This window comes from Solanum tuberosum, unplaced genomic scaffold, assembly GCF_000226075.1.
Source record: "Solanum tuberosum cultivar DM 1-3 516 R44 unplaced genomic scaffold, SolTub_3.0 scf00240, whole genome shotgun sequence".
NCBI lineage: Eukaryota > Viridiplantae > Streptophyta > Magnoliopsida > Solanales > Solanaceae > Solanum > Solanum tuberosum.
The window spans coordinates 812,120-836,750 of record NW_006239164.1 but is presented as its reverse complement, the minus strand read 5'-3'; the positions used below and the strand labels follow the sequence as shown (position 1 = coordinate 836,750).

The 24,631-nt window shown below is 32.2% G+C and overlaps 4 protein-coding genes across 5 annotated transcripts; 2 read left to right on the top strand and 2 right to left on the bottom strand.

Annotated features, from left to right (window-relative positions):
• Positions 1–256: 256 nt before the first annotated feature.
• On the top strand, positions 257–5,929 carry LOC107062537 (phospholipid hydroperoxide glutathione peroxidase, chloroplastic-like). The gene is made up of 6 exons (XM_015313258.1): positions 257–599; positions 1,902–1,978; positions 2,885–2,970; positions 3,636–3,772; positions 5,468–5,692; positions 5,821–5,929. The coding sequence occupies exons 1-6, from the start codon at positions 297–299 to the stop codon at positions 5,860–5,862; spliced, it is 870 nt and encodes a 289-aa protein (XP_015168744.1). The 5' UTR covers positions 257–296; the 3' UTR covers positions 5,863–5,929.
• Positions 5,930–7,683: 1,754 nt separating this feature from the next.
• Positions 7,684–14,106, top strand: LOC102590452 (enhancer of rudimentary homolog). 2 transcript variants are annotated; one of them, XM_006357018.2, is made up of 5 exons: positions 7,684–7,851; positions 11,473–11,566; positions 13,016–13,136; positions 13,609–13,717; positions 13,859–14,106. In XM_006357018.2, the coding sequence occupies exons 1-4, from the start codon at positions 7,849–7,851 to the stop codon at positions 13,703–13,705; spliced, it is 315 nt and encodes a 104-aa protein (XP_006357080.1). In that variant the 5' UTR covers positions 7,684–7,848; the 3' UTR covers positions 13,706–13,717; positions 13,859–14,106. The 2 variants fall into 2 exon arrangements, with proteins under 2 accessions (XP_006357080.1, XP_006357079.1); XM_006357017.2 differs by having other exon boundaries at positions 13,609–14,106.
• Positions 14,107–14,734: 628 nt separating this feature from the next.
• On the bottom strand, positions 14,735–15,595 carry LOC102590135 (21 kDa protein-like). Its single transcript, XM_006357016.2, has one exon. The coding sequence runs from the start codon at positions 15,560–15,562 to the stop codon at positions 14,978–14,980; it is 585 nt and encodes a 194-aa protein (XP_006357078.1). The 5' UTR covers positions 15,563–15,595; the 3' UTR covers positions 14,735–14,977.
• Positions 15,596–16,328: 733 nt separating this feature from the next.
• Positions 16,329–23,535, bottom strand: LOC102589808 (probable folate-biopterin transporter 2). The gene is made up of 5 exons (XM_006357015.2): positions 22,402–23,535; positions 18,588–18,847; positions 18,382–18,477; positions 18,144–18,314; positions 16,329–17,205 (listed from the first exon to the last, which is right to left on the bottom strand). The coding sequence occupies exons 1-5, from the start codon at positions 22,808–22,810 to the stop codon at positions 16,600–16,602; spliced, it is 1,542 nt and encodes a 513-aa protein (XP_006357077.1). The 5' UTR covers positions 22,811–23,535; the 3' UTR covers positions 16,329–16,599.
• Positions 23,536–24,631: the final 1,096 nt, after the last annotated feature.

The following is a 24,631-nucleotide window of genomic DNA, read 5'->3' as shown; positions in this document are numbered from 1 at the left end:
AATAACCAAACATCAGCTCGTACTTAATCGTTTATGCGTTTAATATTTTCAAAACGTTAATACATGCATAACATGTGTTTGCTAATAGACTAGTCAATTGAATTTTTATTTTTATTTTTATTTTTTTTATCAAAAATAAATATCAGATAACATTGTACACCAAAGTCTAGACACCCTACATACTCATGCATTTTAATATATATATATATATGGAAGTCATTGTTGTTCAAATCAAATATAACTATAGATAGAGAAAACCCCTTTCCCCTCCCCAACCAAAAACCTCCAAAAAAAAAATGGCTTCTATGGTTTTTACATCATCACCTTTTAGTGTTCAATCATTTGTCAAATTAAGAACAAACTCAAATTATCCACATCCTTCATGTTATGTACCTAGGGTAAAAAATTCTTATGAACATTTATCCTATAAGAATATTTCTCATATTGAGTCTTCCAAATCTTTATTTTTAAAGGGTGATAATAATTTCTCTATTTCATCACCAAAATTCCCAAGAATTGCTTCAACATATTCTCCATCTTTGAATATTATTAAAGCAAGTAGAGATGAAAATATATATCATTACCCAGCATTTGAAGGAGTAAGAATTTTTATTGCTTTCAGTTTATGTTAATGATTTAGAATTTACAATATAATTTTCATTTATATAGTCGTAATTTTCAGTTGTTTTCTTCGCTTCAGGTGTTGTATTATTTGTTATTGTTACTTTATTTTTGTCATGACTTCTTTACTATTATTGTATTTTCTTTCAAGAGTGATGTCGATATGCTTTATTTGAGTCGACACTACATCAAAAATGATCTTTAACTGTAATTAATTAATGACAATAGTTTAATTGCAGCTAAATATATTCTTTTAGCAGCAGTTAACACTCTTTGTAAATGTCTCTAAAGCCTATAGCGACATTGGATCCAATGACAATTAACTAATGCCAATAAAGGCTTTGTCACTCTTTGTTAATGTGCATATTTATTGTCGCTAAAAGTTTTTTTGTTGTAGTACGAGGGTAAGCTAAGGGCAGATCTAGAGGAGGTGAGGGTGTTCACCCGAACCCCTTAAGTGAAAAATTATATTGTATATACAAGATATTTTTTATACAAAGTTTTTGGTGTGTATTCATAAAATTTGAATCCCCTAAATACAAGAGTTGAGGTCGAGTTAGTGGTTTAGGGGTTCAAAATTTACCTTGAGGTCCCAAATTTAAATTTCAGGCACTACCTTTTTATTTTTTGAACACACTTAATGAAAATCCTAGATCCACCACTGATCTAAGATCTATCGAAAATAACTTTTCTACCTTTATAAGATTTGTAGCCATGTAGGGCAAGACTGCTTCAAACACACCACTCATCTCAAACCCCACATATAAAATTATACTGAGTATGTTATTATTGTTATAGTAATGATGTTATTGTTATACTCCCTCAATCCCAATTTATTTAGCACTTTTCTTTTTTCGAAAATCAATTTAAGCTTTAAATTAAAAATTAAATTAAATTTGATCGACTCAATATTTTGAATGTTTAAATATTGTACTAAAGAGTAATATGAATTGCATCTCTTCTCATGCCAATATGATGAAAAAAATTATATTTTAAAATATTAATCAAGATTTATTTACTTTGAATATGAATAAACATAAACATAATATGTCATATAATTTAAAGCGGAAAGAGTAATATTTTATTTTAATACACTTTGTTAACTCTTTATTCTTTAAAAAATATTCTTTTCTTCTTTCAAGTGGATAAATATATTCAAGTTTTTCCTTTCTGCTAAATTTTGTGCCAAAATAGTTAAAGATTATTTCATAATTATATTTATAACTAATCTTTTTGGATAAACAATTAGAAATGTATTAATTGTTTGTATTATTTTACAGGGAGTTAAAACAGGTTTTGCACTTGGGGACAGATACCGGGGGATGGTTCTGCTAATTGTTAATATTCCTCAGATGGGGTATATATCTCTAATTCATAATAAAAAAATAATTCCTCCGTTTGAATTTAATTGTCTAATTTTAATTTGATATAAAATTTTAAAAAATAATAATTTATAGGTGATAGTGACATGTCACAATAAATTTTAAAATGAGAAAAAATATCAAAATAAATAAATAAATGTAATTAGAGGTGATAGTAACTTGTCACATCACCTTATCTATATATAATTTTATATTATAAACAATATATATAGATTTTTTTTGAATATTGATTTCACAACTTTCAGTATGCACAAAGTTAGTAATTAATCATAAGAAAGTTTATATCCATTATTCATAGGAACTTATACTGTATCATTTCATTTATAATCATTTATTTAAATTTTTGATTTAATTATATTGATATTATTTTAAAAAATAATGTACTACATGATTTAGTGTTTTCTTTGTTTATTAAAAAAATAAACAATAAAATAAGTAGCAACTTTCCTCCACGGGAATTAAATCTAGGTGTTTTCTTTGTTTATTAAAAAAATAAACAATAAAATTAGGTGTTTTCTTTGTTTATTAAAAAAATAAACAATAAAATAAGTAGCAACTTTCCTCCACGGGAATTAAATCATTGTTCTATAAACAATGTTGTTTGTCTGAATTTATGTATAATCAAATCATTCTATAAACAGTGTTATTTGTCTGAATATTTATTGTACGTTATAGCGAGATGTTATTCTAGCTAAAGAACATAATATATATATATATATATATATATATATATATATATATAGAGATACTGTATATATATATATATATATATATATATATATAATGAAATACTGTTATAAAAAATTGATTAAAGCTATATAATTTCATTTTTTTTTTTTCATTGTTATATATATATTCACAATTTTCCTTCCTTTTTTTAGTTCTATATGGGCAGAAAAGGAGATCAAGTTTCTCAATGATTTGCGTAAATTGTATGAAGGCAAAATATCCTCCCCATTTGAGAAGGGTATATCATTTTTTTTACTTCTCTTTAATTATTGTTTCCTTCTATTTATTTTTTCTTCGGAAAATAACATATTTTCAGCTTACTTAGGACATGATTATATATAAAAAGTTACGGAGGTCGTGAATTAGGAGGATTGATTAGAGTATATATATGTTTTCTCCTTTTATTTAGTAGTATTAGCATCAATCTTGCAGCTTCTAGTCCCTCAATTTCTGTTACTACATATATTATTTATTGTGTTTCATTATTATTTTATTTTATTATAGTTATTGTTTCTTTTCTTTGTATACTCTAGAATGTTTCCTTATTTTGCAATGTTTTCATTACTTCTATATGATATGTGTTGATTGAGTCGATGGTCTTTCAGTAACACAACCTCTTTATCTACCTTCGTGAGATTGAGGTAAAATACACGTACATTACATCATTTACAAGCCTCACTTATATAGAATTCTGATAGTCATACTCAATTAATAAAAACATATACTAATAAGCATTTAGATAGTTATTCTCAACTAGTTTGAAACTAAAACGTATTGTTATAGTAGTAATATTTGCTTGAATTTTTATTTATTTATAATTTCCAATTGTCATTCAATTACCCAAATATTGTTTTTTCTTTTTATTGGTGTGAACATATTTCACCTCCTTTTTTTTTTATATAGGATTTGAGGTTCTAGGATTTTTTTATGACATGGAAAATCATGATCATAAAAAATCCTGGTTTTGGCGAGAAAATCCTGAAATTGAAGCAGAAAAAGAAAGAATTCGTAGACTTGCCAATTTTCCAATTTTCGAAAAGGTATAATCATATGATATTCAATATTTATTGATTTGACTAATTTAGTGTGTTCAACATAAAATTCAAATCTATTAAAAGAGGAAAACTCATTATCGAAGACATTTCTTATTCATATATAACTCGAACTCGAAATATTTTAATTATAACTTCAACTTTCATACCTTTTTTTTATAAAAAAAAAAAAGAAGTTCCACTATATATATGCACTTAATACATATGCGGCAAATATTTAAACATTATTAAATTTTACACTCCGCAGATGAATATTATTTACACTCTCAACTTTATTTTACATCCCCTCCCTACCCCTTCTTATCTTATGCAATGTCTATTTTACCCTTAATATTTTCAAAACACATACACAACCTCTCAAACTTGCTCTCATTTTTCATTTTGACACTCCAACTTAGCCTTGTTCCATTTTAACCCTTAAACTCCATTTTTTCTTTACCATTTAAACACTTATACTAATTTTTTTGATTTGTTTTTATTTATGTTCTTCAATTGCAATTTCTTATTTTTATACACCAAACACATATAGACGTGTACCTGTTAATTAAAAAAATTAAACATTTGCGAACGAATTTAAAAATTTTCAAATAATAATATTATTTTTTTATATTTCTCTGTATTTTTGCATGAAAATAAATTGACGAAAGTTCTTTGATTTTCTTTCTTAAACATTCAATTAAATTAAATAACACTACTTATTTATTTTTTCTTATCATCTAGGCTATCTAAATTTAACGCAAATACTCACTTTTAATTTTTAATATAAATCAATACGAATAAAAAAACCCATCTTCAAAAAGGCTCTATTGACTTAGTTAATAACACTACTAAAAAAAGACTCTTGTTCATTGCTAATAACACTACTAAACAATGTTAAAACTCGACTGACTTTGTTAGGTTGTCAGTGATTTTAAAGAAAGAAAATTCGTCGGTTATTTTTCACACAAAAATACATAACACTCTTAAAAAGAAATTATTATTTTTTAAAAAGAATTATTTTTTGTTAATTTTTAATTTTTTTAACTAACTAACACGTGTCGATTTAAAATAAGAAGTTGCAATTGAAGAATATATATAAAGAAATCATAAAAATAGTATTTCGTGTTAAAATGGTACATAAAAAATAGAGTTTAAGGGTTAAAATGGAACAAGGCTAAGATAAAGTGTCAAAATGAAAATTACGGACAAGTTAGAGGGGTTGTATATTGTTTGGCCAAAAAATAATATGTATATTATATATCATATAAAAAATATTTTTCGACCTAGGCAGTTTAGATTTTTACCTAAGTTCATAAATATTATAAGTAGAATAACCCTTTTACGAATTTGTTGCAAATTCTAACATTAATTTTTATGATTATTATTTTAATATTACATGCATTAAGAATGTATGTATGTGCATGCATACTTGTGTGTATATTTAAGCTTCATAGGAGAATTGATTTAGTAGGTTACTTATAATTTTTAATTGGCCAAACACATATATACAAACACTTAAACTTGTCCCTAAATTTCATTTTGACACTCCAACTCAGCCTTGTTCCATTTTAACCCTTCAATTCCATTTTTTATGTTCCATTTTGACACTTATTTTTTTATAAGTGATTAAAAAAGATCTTAATTCCTCAAAAATAAATAAATTATTTATTTGAACATTGATGTCATATTTTACTTATTTAACAGGTTGAAGTGAATGACGATCATCATGACAATCTTTGGAGATTTATGAGGACATCAAGAGGTATCACAAAAATCGGGGAAGAATTTGAAAAATTTCTAATAGACGGAAATGGAATACCTATAGAACACTTTTTTCGATACGATGGAGAAACACTAGAACCTCAACCCGTGAGACCAGGAGAATACCCCGGTGAATCATTCACGTCAAAAGAAACCAACATCATAAAGGTACGTATTTATTTACTTTATTATTGAGTGGAGTATTATTAATGTCAAATCAATAGATATTGAATACAACTAATTAATTTATTATTATTAATGTCAAAGTTGACTTTTCTTTTTTCACCTATTCACAGGCTACCATTGATGGATTTCATTGGAAGACACAATCTCAATAATTATTAAATATCTTACATCAAAGTTAATACTCATATTGTGTGCAACATTTTACTTCGTAAAAGTATTGTAATACTTGAGATTATAATAGTTATAAATAAATATTGTTGCTTGTTGTTTTACGTATTTATTCTTATGTTTTACCTAAGCATTGAATCTTGAAATTTTGAGATTCAAACTTCTAAATCTTGTCAGACATAGAAGTTTTAAGATTTTCAAAATAAAAATTTATATACTTGAAAACAATATGAAAAAATACTATAAATCATAAGTAATAATTAATGACTTAAAATACATATAAAGCGTGTATAAAGAAATTTAGGTAAATAAAAACAATGTGATTGTCATTCGAAATTTCAATTATGTCATATAAATTAGGATGAAAATTATACACTCTATATGCAATTACCCGCACCGAATGTATACACCAAACTAATGCAATTTTCATTATTACGTAATTTAATGAAGTAAAACACATGTTAATTCATTATGGTTAAGTAAAATAAACTATAAATTTAAACACATGACATGCATGTATTGACTTTTGTGTATACACCCGGTGCGGGTAAATTTTACCCTACAATGTATCCACCTTATATGAGGATGTATATGAATGTATAAGAGGTTCTTATAGACATTTTTTTGGGTTTCAGAAATAGCCATTATAATAAATTTAAGAGCAACTTTCACATATAGCAAACATAAAAATTATATTTGTATGTTATAGCTATAGTTTGCATAATTGCGCTCCATAGCAAATTTTATGGTTACTATTGAGCTTTTGATTTGTATAATTCACTAGATACATCCAATTTTATATAAATTGTTCAGTTTTGTATAAATTCATTTATACATTGTAATTTGTATAATAAAATCTGTATTTGTATAATTATAAGTGTATAAGACGAAAATATATGTATTTGTATTTGTATATACACTTTTCTCTCGCTTTATACAAACACAAACGCGTTTTATACATTTTATACTGAAATGTATAAAATGGCTAATTGTATACCGAATCAGATGGCAAAAAAATGGGATGTTTGCTGCGAATTACAAATAAAATAAACTATAGCTATAACATTTAATTTGAATTAATAATTTGCTATTTCATATAATTTTTCCTAAATTTAATTATGCTCCATAGGTATAGTTGCATATTTACGGGTTGTAGCTATAGTTAAAACTGTATCGTTTGTATAATTCGCGGGTACATTTGTATAATTGAGGCTTGAACTATTTTTGTATAAACTCAAAATAACGAATTTATACAAACACAAACATCTGAACTTTAAACAATTATACAAATTATACAAACTCAAAATATCAGCCCACATAATTATCACTGAATGTTAGTTGTGAGTGGTAATTAACTAATTTTTTTTTTAGCCCGTCTAAAAAAACACATAACCGAAAAAATAAATAAGAGTTGAGGGGTATTTTTTACTTTTTTTTTTTTTTTTTTTTTTTTTTTCTTTTTTTTTTTTTTTTATATTTTTTTTTTTTTTTTTTATATTTTTTTTTTTTTTTATATTTTTTTTTTTTTTTTATATTTTTTTTTTTTTTTTATATTTTTTTTTTTTTTTCTTTTTTTTTTTTTTTCTTTTTTTTTTTTTTTTATATTTTTTTTTTTTTTTCTTTTTTTTTTTTTTTTATATTTTTTTTTTTTTTTCTTTTTTTTTTTTTTTTCTTTTTTTTTTTTTTTTATATTTTTTTTTTTTTTTTTCTTTTTTTTTTTTTTTTTTTCTTTTTTTTTTTTTTTATATTTTTTTTTTTTTTTATATTTTTTTTTTTTTTGCTTTGTTAAAACATTAATGAGTCGTCCCCTTCCGTCAACCTGTATTATTTGATTGGAAAAAGTGGACGGAACAATCGCGAAGACGCCGCCGCTGCCTCCCGCCATTCCCCTTATTTGTTCCTTGCGGGTTTTCCGATCCTCTGCTTCAAAATTTCAGCAAATACAGGCTCAATCCTTATTCATTCGTAAAATGGTAATGTTGATTTTCTCAAATCCGACATTGTTTTATGCTTTTTCCTTGAATTTTTATGTGATTTTTCTATAATTTTACAGTTTTTTTCGTAAATCTTTTGACCAATCCGATTGTTAGGGTTCCGATTTGCTTATTCTTAAATTGTGGATGTATTTAAGTTTCTTAATGTTATAGGAAAGCAGAAAATAGGATGTTCATGCTATTTGTTTTGGGGCTTATGAATTTATATCTTGTTCTTTTGAACCCTGTGACATGGTATTTAAAGCAGAACTTTTTATGTTTTAACTCCTCTTGGATTAGCTTGCTTTTACTTTTTGTATAAATTTAGCTTCTCTACCTCGAAGACGTAGGAGTAAGGTCTGTGTAGACTCGATACCCTCCCAGACTTTACTTTGTGGGGTTACACTGGATATGTTGTTGTTTTTGCTTTTGTTTGCCGAGATGATTATGCATTAGCTGGTTTAAATCCTTTTACTAACATAATATATTAGTTTAGGCTGGCTAAAAAACTACATTACATAATGTAGCTTTATTTATCTATTTTACTTTTTTTCCTTTGGTGGGATGGAGAACCGAACATCCAGGATGCTACAGCTTCAGTAGCATCTTCGTTTTCTAAAATTTCCTGTTGGAGTAAAGGGAAGTGGATGAATTGTTCGAAAAAGGAGCTACGGGAATTAAGGTGCAGTACAGGTGCTGTTGAATCTGCAGTTAAGGGAATATCACTAGAATAAGAGCTCTGGGACTTCAGGGCTTTGAAGTATACAAGTTTTGTGATGTGTTTTCCCATGGGTATCTGGCAACCATGTATCTAGGGGGATAATGGGCGATTTGATTGCAAAAGCAATAAGAAATCCTATATAGAATATTTACTTTTTTGGGTTTGTGAGTGGAGGGTATAGTGCATCTTTAGCTCACCGAGGACATGACCCTTGGTAAGAGGGTGTAGAGGTCCACGTTTAGGGCATAAGGTTAGTAGGAAGTTAGGCGTATTTCTTTTCCATTCTCAGAGTATTAGTATTACTCTTCCTTTTTTTCCTTATCTTTAGATTTCCATTACTACCTGTTTGTTTCTTTAACCTTGATATCTTATTTTCTTGTTGCTGTTTCTCCTTGTTACTGCCACCTCTTTTTCATCATTCGTTCAACCAATGGTGTATCGGAAACGACCTCTCTACGTTCTCAAGGTAGGGGTAAGATCTGCATACACTCTACCCTCCCCATACCCCGCATATGGAATTACACTAGGTTGTTGTTGTAGTTTGGTTTGTGGATGGAGGAAGAGGGGGAAAGAGAATCCCGTGGGTGATATTAACCATACACTGCTTGAGTGTTAGATGAAGTAGCAACCACTAGGTTACAACTCTAATCTTGTCTTAGTTTAGCTTTGTGTTTTGGTGTTGGAATCTGTGTCTTCCTTTCTCTTTCTTGGAGGAAATGAGGTAATCAAAAGGGTTGATGGAACAAGGTGACACATTTTATGTGACTTCAGCTTCGGTTTTCAATTATATGCAATTAAATTGTTTAAACATATTGGTTGAACAATTCTTTGTTATGAAGAGAAGCTTTGTTCACAAAGGAATGGTTGATCGGTTGAGGCATACTAGTGACAATCTGGAAATTTCATCTTTTACCCCACGTACAATACTTAGTCTGAGGTTTGCTGTGACCTCAAACTGACCAAACAACCCTGTCATAGAGAAGAAAGGATTGGAAAGAGGCTTTAGCTTACAGCTGCTACCCCTCATTATGCCATTATGAACTTTATGGTAGCAAAATTGATGGTTAGAAGAGCAGTTTTACACACTAATAAAAAAAGGAGTAGTTTTGCACTAACTATGTCCCACAGATGATATATCAGTAATTTTGTGTTTCCATGTGGTGGTTGACATATACATTACTTCATCAAAAAAAATGTGGTGGTTGACACATCAATTTACTTCATCAAAAAAAATGTGGTGGTTGACATATTGTAGAAGTAGATTAGCTGAACTGATGAGCAAATCAGTTGTCCCTCTTTCATTTTTGGTGTTTTTTGTAATTTATCTATTTAGTTATTGTTTTCTGGGGTGAAGTGGGTGCAAGAGGACTATAAGTACTAGTGAACACCATTACAAAGTCTTCGCTTTTCCTCCTTTAAGAAAGACTTCACTTTTTCGTTCTAGAGCATTAACATGTAAATGAATTCTTGCTTTCAGAAGTCTAGAGAAGAGGAAATCAAAACCATTCACTAGGTTAAGTTTTTATTTATTTGTTTTATTGTGCATATCTTTTTCCAAACTCATCCTCTTCTATGGTTTTGATGTACCTGGAGGCACACAATGTTTCGAGTGTGCGCAGATGAGTCAGCTACAGGGAGTTGTAGCATAAACTAATCTTGAGTTGCTGATGGCTGTATGATTTGTGTACATGCCTGCTTGGGTCCTTGTAGTGTTAAACTGGTCATAGAAGTGGAAAGATGGATTGTAGATAGGTAAAGTGAGAAGCGATAATAGAAGATATGACCATATCTTGGCTTGGCTATGAATATCTGAAATTATACCAGTCATACACTCGAGGCTAGTAAAGTTGATAGTTGTAATAGTCATCGAGGGTATAGTGTTTTCTGACTTGCTGCTAGTGAAGAAACATTTGCTTGAGGAAGTTTCACTGTGAAATAATAATTTGAATCGGTTGAACCTCTGTTCCAGTGAGCTTGTCTTTGCTGATTTTGAAAGAGTCTTAGCTCTATATAATGAGGACGATATATTGATTCATATGGATGGTATTAGAATCTTTTGCAATATTATCCTGTTGCTCTCTCATGGCCACACCATAAGGTATTCTGGTGCTGCCTCAATAAGGTCTCATCTCTTTTCTCTTTCCTTTTTCTTGGTCAACATCATAATATCCCATCGTCTTATTGTCTTTACCAAATAGTATAATTGATTGGGCTGTACTGGATCACTTTCTCTTTTAGATCTTCTTTCAGTGGAAACCTGAAAGGTAATTTTTGGTGATCTATGATCGTTATCCTTGAACGTACTGTATCGCTTTCTCTTTTAAGATGTTCTCTCTGTGGAAAGAGACTTTCTTCGTGATTTATGATGCTTATCCTCAGATGTTGCTTTTTTCCTTCTGGAAAAGCTAAGGTGCCCAAAGTCTCCAATCCTCTATGTGACATAAGTAACATTTTCTGAATACAAGGACATCTTTCGTCCACTTTGTTTTTCTTTTGAGGGTGAAAAACATACAAAGACACACCGTATGCATCTAGTTAGAGATAAAAGTTCGGATCACCTACAATACTGTTTTACTAACAGTTGGGAGAAATTAATGTACATGATTCCCATCCCAATTTATGTATGGTATTTCCATCTTGGGACATCCCCAGGGAGAAAAAAGATACTTCATCAGGCTTAGATATATTTAGGGTAAGTTGTATGTGCATTCTGATGTAAGAAAAGTGGTACAACATGGAATTTTTTTTTTTTTGAAATATCATGGAATTCTAATAGGAGTGCTGTATGAAGACAACATGATCTCATTGGCATGATGCTTATAATTTAAGTACATCAAGAACAAGATGAAGGCAAAGAGCTACTAGCATATTTATTTGACTACTCTTTGGGTGCTATGCAGGCAAACAGGCACACTATTGTTCTCATGCAGACATCTCAGAACCGAGCAACTCGCACTTTCATGGATTACGAGTCAATAAGTCAAGCAATGGATGGTATGTATTGCGACATTGCTATAATTGCATTTCACTCTTGATATGTTTGCCCTTGTTGAGGCAATACTTGATTCCCCCTGAATGTAGGTAACCAAAAATAAGGCACAAACTTAGGAAAAGATGTCAAGTTCACAAACTTAATTAATCAACAGGATTTGTATCAGCAGCATGAAATCTGAAACTAGAACCCAATAGATTACACCTGTAGTACTTGCAAACAATTTCATTATGCATTATTATCCATAGGAGAAAATCCTTCTCTCTTATTCGAAACTTTGACGAACACTTATTCTTTGTCTTCTCACCGAAGTTCAAGGAACTTTGTCTGGCTAATACAAGCATGTTAGTTTAATTTCCTATTTTGTTCGTCACACTTCTAAAATTATGTTGGACTAGAGCTAGATGCATATAGGAACGGCGTCTATCTTTTGACTTCCAGGTAAAGGAAATCAAGGCAAATAAAGAATCACTCTCATGATTGGATTAGATAGTAAAAAGGAGCTGGGACCCATACCTACTTTTTAGGGATAAGTAAGATCTTAATGTTGAAGGGAAGGGTTTTGTATTGGAACTCCATAACATTGCACATTTTTGCTTTGCATTATAGGTGACACTTCACATTCATAGATGGTTACTTTCATGGAAGCTTGTAAAACACTATCAAGAATCTGTTGTTATAGACCTCATGACAAGAAAGAAGGTTCATTGGTGGGATGTTAATTTTGGTATAATAGTGGAAACATATACTATAGCTAGTAATGAACTTCTAAGGTGAATTATCCAAAATAATTTGGTGGGAGTCAGGAGAGGTAGAGGCAGGCGTGATTAGTCATGACATGTCGCATCTTTAGCTTACCGAGGACATGACCTTAGAAATGAGGGTTTGGAGGGTGCAGATTAGAATAGAATGTTAGTTGGTAATTGAGCGTTCTCTCGCTTTTCTGCGGGATAGACTCGGTGCCATACCTGCACCTACTTTCTTACCAGTAGTATTAGTAATATTTTCGTAGTTTCTTATTCTTCGATTTCGGTTATCCCGTGTGTTTGTTTGTGCTTTGGTTATCGCACTATTTCGTTCTTGTTACTACTTGTTCTTCTGTATGTTGTAGTACTGTTTTCTATTTCACATTATTTCGTTATTGTTTGTTGTTACTGCTTTCATTTCTATATTCCCTTTTTCAAACTACTTTGAAATGTTTTTTAAGCCAAGGGTCTATGGTAACAACCTCTCTATATCTATAAGGTAGGGTTAAGGTCTGTGTGCACTGATCCCATTTGTGGGATTACATTGGGTATGTTGTTGTTGTTGTAGATGGAGGAAGAAAATATCATGGGCGGAAGACATTTTCTTCACATTTTTTGCGTAAATTATTTACCTTGTGCATGTGATTTAAGCTTCAATGTTCCCTCTTATGTTTAGCCATTTTCTAAGATACTTTTTTCCTGCAGGAATTTGTGCTTTGTATGAGAGGAAACTCAAGGAATTGAACCCAGCCATCAGAGAAATCACTTACGACATCTCAGATCTTTACAATTTCATAGATGGCCTTGCTGATATGAGTGCATTAGTGTACCTCTTCCTCCCTCCCTCCTGCTCTCTATCTCTCCCTCTCTCTCTCTCTCTCTCTCTCTCTCTCACACACACACACACACACACACACACAGATAACACCTGTGCATCCATTGAATAGAATCCCAAATCAGAGAAATATGCAAGTATTGCACATTTCGTTACTGACACAGAAAAGCAAATATGAAAATATGGCTTTCTGTGAGCATGTCTTTAAATGCTACTGCTTTTTTCACACCAAAATTTTCAGTTCATCTCATTGATGTTAAAACATACACATACATCTTACACGTTTCCATTTGACCTCTCGGGTTTCTGTACTTTCAGTTCATGAACAGGATGAACTGCTACGTGCACATCAAACAATTGACCACTGGTCCATCCGATAGAACACACATTGTTCATATTCTTAGCACTCACTATGCTTTTGAAATGTTAGCTAATTCCAGCATTCTTTGTTGACTTGCTGCAGGTATGATCACTCAATCCAGGCTTACCTGCCCTATGACCGGCAGTGGATAAAACAGAAAACATTGCAACACCTGAAAAAACTGGCATCGCAGAGATAATATAACTTAAAGGCTAGTTTCTATATACCATTTTCAATTAATTTCCTGATAGCTTTTATGAAGAGAAGACCTATGGATTGGAAGATTGCTGTCAGGAGTAAAAATCTATGTATGATACGCTTCTTTTCCCTGAAATCCAACTCCTATCTGCAGAGCTACAATTAGGAAACCAACTGTTGTCGGAACTGAACCTATACTGGCGCTGCAATTCGAATCATGGATGTATAACTATGCATAGTTCTGTAAATTGAGCACTTTAAACTTGCTAATGATTCTGAGTCTCATTTCTTGTCAGTACATTTACTTGAACAAATATATGGGCATGAAAACGTCTTGGACTTGAGACAGTAGACACAATATTGTTGGATAGGTGCTGTTCAAGTCTAATTTGTTTGTCTTTATGATCTTGTGCTGAGGTTCTATCGGAAACAGCCTTCACGTTCACAGGATAGGGATGAGATTTGCATACACGTTATCCTTCTCAGCCCTCAGGATCGACTCATGGAATTACAATGAGTATGTTATTCCACTGACTTGACTAGTCTTGCATATAACCTATATTTTATTATATTCATCTGTAAAACCATCTCAAGTTCAATCAAAATGATGTCTGAAATAGAATTTGGTAAAACTGTGTACGTATTAACAAAGTACAAAAATATTTGCTTATTGGGTGATAAAAGTAATAGTAATTCAAATAATTTTTGAGACCATACAAAAATATAAGATATAAAAGTGTATTTAAGCCTATAACATTACAAAAATGTAGAAAATCACAGAAGATAAGTCTAATTAAACTTTGATTTTTCTTTTTTTTGTAAGTTCAGATGGTAACCAATTTATCTTGACCTTGACAAGAAATTAAGTCATCATATGCCAATCCACATTGTCATTCTTATTTATTCAAATATTTGATCTATTATTTCACAAAACCTTGAATTACATGATTCGACATACACATGCAATGCACATGTCAAGAAATTAATCTTTTTTTTTGGAAAAAAAAAAAAATCTTACACAAAATACAAAGTTTTTTTATACATTATATACTCTTAACCTATAATAGGAACTGGTTACCAACAACAACGACATATCCAGTATAATCTCATAAGTAGGGTCTGGAGAGGATAGAGTGTACACAGACTTAACCCCTACTTCATAGAGATAGATAGGTTGTTTCTGATAGATGCTCAACGTAACTTAACAAAAAAAAAAAAGGCATTTCAAAGCAGTGACTAATAAATTCATATAAAGAAAAATCTGCAAGTCCTACTATGAATTTTCTAAGCATTGTGGTCCTGTTGTTGCAAGCTTGTTGACTAAAGCAAGTGCATTACTAGTCATATAACTCACATTTGTGACTTTATTCAAGAGTAACTTCACTTGCTTTCTCTTTTTGTCTTCAAGTCCATCTAAGCAAGTGTCTTCATCAGTTAGAGCAGCACTTAGCCAAGTGGTCACATCACCCATTTGGTCATTAAAAGTTTGGCTACTAAGTTTTCTTAGCACCCCTAATGAGTTGTGTAGATTGTCAAGTGCATCTTGCAAACAATCAACACAATCTAAAATAGCAACTCTACCTTTCCCTTTCAAGAAATTGTTTTTCCTCAATTTCAACAAGGATTGAGTGACACCCTTGGCTTGGCTTATTGTCACCGAGACCCCAGCCCGGGCCCACTTGCTAGGGTTGTCCTTGGCTGTCCTCGAGAATGATGCTAGCGAGTGGAGGCAGAGGTCCTGATATCGAGTCACACTACATGCATCGCGAACATAACTTTCTCCTCCCTTACTCAAACACATTGTAGAACAAATTAGTGAAGTTAGACATGCTAGGACTAGTATTAATTTATTAGTCATGGTAAAGGTATCTAATTGAAGCAAATAAGAAATGGAAATACAATGCTTATAAAGAACTTCATGAAGTCCCCTTTTTAAAGAAATGATATATGAGTGACTAGGATAAAGTTAAAGTAGGATATCTTTATTTGAGGAGTTTGTTAATGAAAACAAGAAAGTGGTGAATACATTAAAAGAAAGCAATTGTGTCTTAGATATGAGGGAACAAATCTTTAGAATAATGATGATCATGTTAAAAGGGCCAAAAGTTGTTTTATGTCCATTTCTATTAACTACACTTTTTCTGGAAACTGAGGAAAGAAAAAAACAGGAAAGTAAAATCAAGAAAAGATGAGATCACTTTAAAAGTGTATTGTCATTGTTTCCTTTTTTTTCAAAAACAAACTAGGGGTAGTTCTTGGTAATACATAAACAGATACTCAAACTTGGCCACCGCTGATAAGTAAGCACTCCAACTTTGAATATGCACATCTAGACAACTCAACTCAACTCCAATGTGTCTCAAATGAACAGTCCAACTTACAAAATGATCAACTAGACACCTCCAGAATTTATGTGTTACGTCAGCATCATGTGTCCATGAGACACTGTGGGGACGAGTTGAAGAAAATTGATAAGAAAGTAGAGCATCTTTGAGGTTTCATTTAACACAATCCATTTCTGAAGTTTCAAGGTGTAAAGAAGAATTTACATATATGATAAGAATTACATTCAATTTTTAATAGAACATTGAGCATGAAATGGTAAAAGATCATCAGGCTGAATGTGGATGGATCACATTATACTTATATAATCCACAAGAAACAAGTGCCTTGCAAGTTTAACAGAGTGTAATTTCTGTTTTCACATGTTTGATGTCAATGTGACAAAAACTCGTAAAAATACATAGAAAAATGAATCTTCTATCCAATGACTTTTACTATCTAAACTTAACCAAAATAATAATAATAATGGGTGGTGTCTAAAACTCATACCCGGTAATCACTTCTATAAGTATGGTTATGGAAATAGTTAAGCTCAAAAACATGTATATTCCGCTATCTAGTATCCATGTTGTGAACCAGAGCGACAAGTTCGATATTTTCATTCTGAGTTGCTGAGGCTCCAGTGGTTTCTTTTGAATCTGACATCTCATCAGGAAGGATAGAGGAGTTGGGATCACTTCTGGGAATCAAAAATAGTATAAAAAGTGGAGTGATTCTCAAAATGTTCCTTATCAAAATGGCTAGCCAGAGATTATGAAACTTTGTCCTTGTAATTTTGAAGACATGAAGCAACAATCCGCCAAACCATGTTGATGTCAGAAGTCCGGTATTGTCAATTGACATGAGCAAGGCGAAAAATGTGCCTTCAATGCCAGGAGGACATAGCTTGGAACTTAGAACAAGAAGTGGCATCCACTTTAGCCGTCCAACCAATTGAGTTACACTTGCATCCATCACCATGAAGAAATAATCAGGTATGCCAATTTTCAAATTTAAACGCAACACTAGCACCAAATCTAGCATTCCTGACAGACCAAACAATAACTGAGTCCAAAAAAGCAGGTCTCGAAAAGAATGGTCTTTCAATCCATATTGGTACAGTATAGCCCCTAATAGTGATCCAATGGAGGCTACTGCTGATATGTATCCGATATACTCCTGCAGGAATAAAGCATTTACAGAATTTCACATTTCCATTGTGAGTTCATCTACCAATAATACCAAAAAAGTACGCATGTTTAATAGAACGCATAATACATAAGCATACACTCACACTTGTCCTCAACCGGCAAGTAAATACATACTCTAACTTTGAGTATGCTTTATGCACATCTAGACACCTCAACCTGTCTCCACCTTGTCAGCTGAACACTCCAACTTACAAAATGATCATCTAGACACCTCCAAAATTTATGTTTCATGTTAGCATCGAGTGTCCACGAGACACTGGGGACGAGTTAGAGTATTTAGTTGTCAATTGAGACCAAGTTGAGGTATCTAGACGTGCACTCTCTAAATTGGAGTATTGAGTTGCCAGTTGTGACCAAGTTTGAGTGCTGGTTTATGTATTGTACCTTAATAGAATAACTCATGTGGGCTTCTTCCATTCTAAATAAGAGAACTTACATGAAATAGGAAGAAAGAAAAGTGCATTCAACTAGGTCCCTAAAAAGAGTAAAAGAACTAATTTTAATTTGATAATAAGGTTTTCTGATGCATTTACAACATTAACGAGAAGTCAAACCAAGATGTCAAATGAAAAGATAGGAGAGGCCTACTGTATGTATAGTTGATAGGGTAAGCAACATTTGGCTTAGCATCTAAGCAGGTTAACTTGGGCCTCTGAGTTCCCTTATTTGTTTTTGTCCCTGTATAATTTTGTCTTGTGTTGTTAGTTAGAGCCTAGAGGGGGATACTCTCAATTATGCAGAACCTCTCTTGTGTGAGATGTCTCCTCACTCTAATTAAAGCCTTGCAAGTTGGATATTTTAGAAATGTGTTATTAGTTTCCTTTGGTTAACAGTAAGTTAAATGAATTTATGATTCTAAAATGTACTTAGCTTGATAGGAATGTGACATGTCTAACAGTTATTCACCTTTGAAAAATGTGGTCCTCCCTTTGCATCTGTTGCCCAGTAGAACATTCCTTCCTGGATATCTACACTCACCGCAAAGGATAAGTACATATAAAGACATGGTCGCCAAACTTCCGGGCATTTCAAAGTATTCCACATAGCCTTGGCAGCATCAGTTAAGTTCTGATTTACCTGAGGACGGATTATGATTTTAGAGACTGAGTTGTTCACAAATAGTAGAGAGATGAGATGTAAGTACCTGTTGATAAGCAAAGTTGTGTGTCGGAGATTCCTTGAGCAAAACTCCTACCAAAATAACAAGCCCGGCTGGTATGGACAATAAGCCATATACCCCCTTTTTTTCAAAGAAAAGGATTCAGAAGTAATCTACTATAATTAGACATTCACTAGATTTCCCATAATGAATATATAAAAAGTTGTTTAAATTATGGATAGAAAGCTAACCATAGGGCCAAGTAAGTGAACTAATATACCACTTAAAGAAAATCCCACTAGTGCCCCAATTGAGGAACTCAAGGCACATAAGCTTTGCATATCAGCTGCAAGGGAAGGATGAGAACCGCTGTTTTGCGCCACGCATGCATCAACAGTCACGTCAGCTATAGCAACAGCAGCACTTCCTGCTGTCAAGGAGAGCAGTGCAAGCACAATATGCAAGTTCTTGTGCAATGATAAGAACAGCATGGAGACAACTCCAAGAGAACCTGGAATCATTAATGTCATGCTTTCATAAACAGAACGAAAAAAATAGCAAATATGCCAAAGAAATAATAAACAGAGACGATATTCAGTTAACTTTTTTCATTGAATTTACTTTTGTCAGCATTTTGATTCATTAAACAAGTTATGGTAAGGATGTCATGAAAAACTAGCACAAGACACTTGAAAATTTCATCAGTTTCAACCAATATTCCCTTAGGGTGCAGGCAAATGGTAGAAGTGCCATCAAGTGCAGAAGAAAATTTTACTGTATCAGTTTCTTCCAGAAAACTCGAAAAGGGGAATTAATTTCTTCCATCAGCATTAGCTAATGTCTCCTTAGCGAGTACCATAAAACTAAAAACTTAGTTAACAAGATATATATCAACACTTACATGATCCTTCCTTCAAAGACAATAATACTGATGTCTACATTAATCTAGGTTGTTAACATTTTCTTTGACCAAGATATATTTCCAATTTAGTGATGTCAGGGATGAGTGTCTCAAAACCTAAGTTGTTCAGACTCTCCAAAAATGTTGCCGCGCCTGTGTCGGATCCTTCAAAAATACACTATTTTTGGAGGATACGACACGCACCCGTCGACATTTTTAAAGAGTCCGAGCAACATAGCTCAAAACAAATTGTAACAAAAGCAAGAAGGAAGTCTCTTTTTAGTAGAATGGAATGGAGTCATTTACATGGAGCTAGAATAGATTTAAATCCAAATTCATTTCAGAAGTAGATGAGGACTTCTAAGATCATATGAATATTTCAGTTCCTTTTGAGGGGATAAGAATGTATTATCGGAAGTTTGAAGTGTAAATGTAGCCACTTTTCTGGCCAAATGTTAAAGAATATGAGAAGCATATTCAAAGTGCTATAGTCTTAAACCTAAGAGGTTCCTATAAATGCACCAAGGGTCATTCATCTCACCTGCACTAACTACAGCTTAGAAGGCTGGAGAAGATTCCAATTATTTGAAAATGTAGGAGAGCAAGTCATCACCTTATTAGCAAATTCCTAATCCTACTGATTATTACTCTGCTACTATCTTCTTCTTCAATTGTAGTATTACCTATTGTTTCTTTGCTTCAGTTAACATACTATTTTGTGGTTGCTACTGTTCTCTGCTTCATTGTTTTCAACATGGCTTATTCGCTATTGTATTTGCTATACATATTTGTTTTTTTATATGATTTACTTGAGCGAAGGGTCTATTTGAACCAGTCTCTCTACATTCAGAAGGTAGGGGTAAGGTTGCGCACATACCACCTCCTCAGATCCCACTTGTGGGATTACACCGGATATATTGTTGTTGTTGTACTGATTATGAGTACCATATCTAATTCATTAAGTTGTCCAATTTATGTTACGTTAATTGAAAAGATGTCTTACACTAATTAATATGCCTACAAATCCTCTAACTATGGAATTTCTTTTTTGTGATCATATACATATATTCAGTTCATACGAAATTATACACATACATAATACAACATAGTTACACTCTCATTGATATGCTCCAACCTTGCTACAAATATATTTATCCTTGTGTGATAAAATCGGCATTTCCCTTGGACTGGAATGTGTAATAAACTTCAAATATCACACTAGATGGAAAGGGTTTCTTGACTGTCAAAGGATCACATTCTCCCTTGTAATGCATACTTACCTGCCAAACCTACATTATGTGAAGACCTCATTCCATTGAATCCCATAGTTGCCGAAGTTCCATTACCTTTTGTTCCTACAATCTTTTGATTGCTCCTTAGGGGGTGGAAAAGATTATTAATCCTTGGAATATGATTACTAATTTTATTAGTATCATGTCAGAATTACAGTAAGCAATTGCCTGACAATAAATAGTAATTCTCTAGTAACAAATCTTTGATTCCAGGAATTTCCTTACCTGATGATATACATCTTTTTTGATAAAGTTCAAATTGTTGACGAACGAAAGCACTTAGAAAGTTTTACATAAGTTTACAAGTTCAATATATACTCACACACTTCAACTTCATGTTGTAGCTTTCAATATTTATGATTGAATAACTACAACTGTTAGGAACTTCAGAGATGCTCTTAGTCTATGCATGACAACCAACAAAGTTTTATTTGTTTGAAATCCTAAGGTAATCCAAATCACAGCAGAGACCAAATCACTTCATGACTTCTTTCTCATCTACCTAAGCCTTTTGTGGACAAATTTACTCGGTACCATACTAGTAGGTGGTAGCAGGTACCCCATAGAATAGGCGAGGTGTGCACAAGTTGGTGCGGACACCACTGTTATCAACAAAATTACCTAAACAAGAAAATATTCATGGAACCTGCTCTGCAAGACATGTCAAATGGACATGGTATGTCATATGTGAGCTGACTGAAATAGATAGAGAAAAAGAACAGACTATGATTAAACCTATACAAAATCTATTTGTGTCCAACTAAATTGGCTTAAGAATATATTGATTAGTGAGTAATATTCTTCCCTACCCTACTCAACACAACCCTATTTCTTAATTAAGTGTTAAAAGATGAAATAGAAATCTTAATCCTAGATATAGTAGATAAGCTTGTTTTCTAGTGCCTGTAAAGTGTACTATGAAGTCTGGACATTTAAACCTGAAGCACTACACACTTGGTGAAAGAATCTAAGCATCCATCTCAGAAACTTAAGGCAATGGGTGGAGTAGCTCAAGACATTATAAACCCCTTTGGGAACTCTTATACAAACAAATGTGTGAAATAAATCAAAAATTTGGAATATGTTTGACTTTGATATAAAATGAAAGAATTTGAGCATCGTACCGGAAATCTTAAGACAGTGGGTGGAGTGGCCCAGGCACTAAACTTGCTTATGAAAACCTTACATTCCCTATGAGGGATAAGTGTATTCAACACCTTAACTAATACTTATTTTTGTTTACTTTTTTGAAAATTCCCAAGAAGGAAATTGCAATCTCAGGTTTGTTCTTAACTTGTTTGTAGTCACATTTAATTTCCTCTCCATCAAAGAATTTGTAGATGATTTAAATATTATGATGCACCAATAATTGCAATTCTCACAGGCAGCATTCTTAAAACTCTTACCCATTTGAGAACAGCAATGTACTTCAAACGCTCAACTCAAATTACAAGCCTAAGTTTGAGTTGTTTGTAACCGACATGCGACTCAACTGAAGCTACACCCTGAGCATGCTACCAAAAGAAACTACTTAACATACTGATAAAAGCTTTCTTAAAATGGAGAGAAATATGTGCCAGTAGCATATTCTAAGACTTTCGTTCTTTCAATGACAGTTGAGCCTGAGAGCCATAGGAGTTTTAGCTAAAGTTTTGGAGAAGATATCATATCCATCTTATCCTTTTCCCGCTACTTATGTACCTAACTACATGGGATTTTCCAGTTTTAGCAAGTACTATAATATTATGTGGACAGATTTCAACTAGCTATCAGCCTTGAGACAACATTAACTACAGCTAAACTAACAGATAATCAAGAGTCTAAAATCAGCAGTAAAACAAAATAAAAGCTAAATGGCATTGCATATTTTACCCGCAAACAAGAAATAAGGTCTGCGACGATACCCCAAAATGGGAACAGCATCAGTGAGAAGACCCCAAAGAGGCTTGACCATCCAGGGGATTGAAGTTATCCCTGAATAAACCTGAGATTCAGAAGGTTGCACTTTTTGTACATCCTTCATATAGTACTCTGTGCTTATTCTGGAAAAAGCTCCACCAAGTCCTTGGCTTACTCCATATACAATCACCACACTAAACACAAAATTCCAGTGTAATTCCATAGCAAGCATTTTGAACCAGTTGACTGGAGCACAAATAGAACTACAGATCCCATTATTATGCTCACTTTCTTGCACTTCCTCATCCTCACTATGAATATTTTGAAGTTTGGCTTCTTCCCCCTCACTATGAATAATTTGAAGTTTCTCTTCTTCCCCCATCACTCCCCAAATCTACAAAATGGGATCCCAAAAGAACAAGAAAACTCCACTTCAAGATTAGGCCTTTTTCAAGATCCTAGTACAAAAAATGTCCTGGAAAAGTCAACCTCCAAGCAAATGGAGATCCCAATCTGTAAAACCCCAGTTCAAGATTGAACCTTTTCAATATTCTGGTACCTCAGTGTCTTGGAAAAGTCAACTTCAAAGCAAATGGGGATCCCAAAATCTGTAAAACCCCACTTCAAGATTAGGCCTTTCAATAAAAGCATGGAAAAGTCAACTTCGAAGCAAATGGGGATCTCTTAAGCTTGTTTCTCCCATGGGGTTTTAGAGATTTCTTCCTAAACTTGGACTATTCCTCAAATAGCAATGAAATAAACTGTCTTAAAAAAAAAATACAATAAAGATTCAAACTTTATCTGATCTAAAAGCTAAATTCTCAAAAATATGTCCCCCTAGACCATTAATTATTCTTTCAACTTGCATATTACTCCAAATTTCTCTCTGTGTTTGTCTGTTTGAGAAGGGTAAAAAACAGGTAGATTCAAGAATGGTTGTTGGGGAGACAAGGGAAAATTTCAAGGTAGCTAAGTTTTAACATTTTCTTGTTCACACTTCACATCAAACTTCTGTATTATTATAGTAAGTAAAATCATCCCAAGGGAGAAGGAGGGCTGTAATAAAGGATTTAGCATTTTCAAACGAAAGACTACGGCTACTACATGCTGTTATGTCTTTGTTAACGTACATACAATAATAAAGAAATTACATGTCATTTGTATATTTTGTTCGGATAATGAGGAGAACATGTCATTGTGAGTATAAGTATAACACCACTTTCTTTATTTTATGTCTACTAATATTATTATATATGTAATATTAGGTCCTAATGGCATGTTGTGAAAAAAAAATCTTTGATTTGTTTCTTTCAAAATCTCAAATGAAAGATTTTTAAGATTTCTTCTTGTCTTTTTTATTTTTCTTGGAATCTCACTTTTTTTTTTTTTTTTGCTTCTTGAATAACTCAAATTCATATTGATTAAACGTAAAGTATTATGAGTTTGTTAGATTTGTTATTGTTTTGACAAATTGTTAATTGGAAATTGTTTTTTTATGATACATGAAACTTTTGTTTCAAATTTGAGCTTACTCGGAGGAGATTTGGATGTTGAAATTTCAAAAATATATTTATCATTAATTTATGACAAATTTTACATTCACTTCATATGCGACTTTTTAACCTCAGTAGCATATGTCTGGACATTTTAAATTTGGGTGAACCTATAAAATAAAAAAGGTAGACATTAGTTAAAAGCAAACAACACAAATTCCACTACGAAAATTATTTTCCTTCTCGTGATTTTTAATATTATAAATCTTACCAAAATTTGAACTTCAGATACATGTATCTGGCGCGTCAAGATCATGTATCTCGGATACATGAGATCAAAATTATGTGTAGTTTGTTTTAGATTACGTTGTATCTAACTCCATCACTCATCTCTCTCTTTGTATCTGCATTTCATAATATATTTGGTATCTCAGGCACATGTATCTAGTATAATTTGCATGTATCTGGAATACACAGACTCTCTCCTTCACGTCCCTTCTATCTCGCTTGTCTCTCTCCCTATGAATTTGTATTTTAAAGTGTATATGGTAGTATATTACATGTATCTAAGTCTATCAGACTTGACATCTAGTATGAAATTACTAATTAAGAGACAATATGTAACTTTTTCATACTATAGAAAGAACTAGTAAATATGATAGAAATGTTTGTATGATTAGGTAGTTTTTCCGCAACCTCAAAAGCGGATA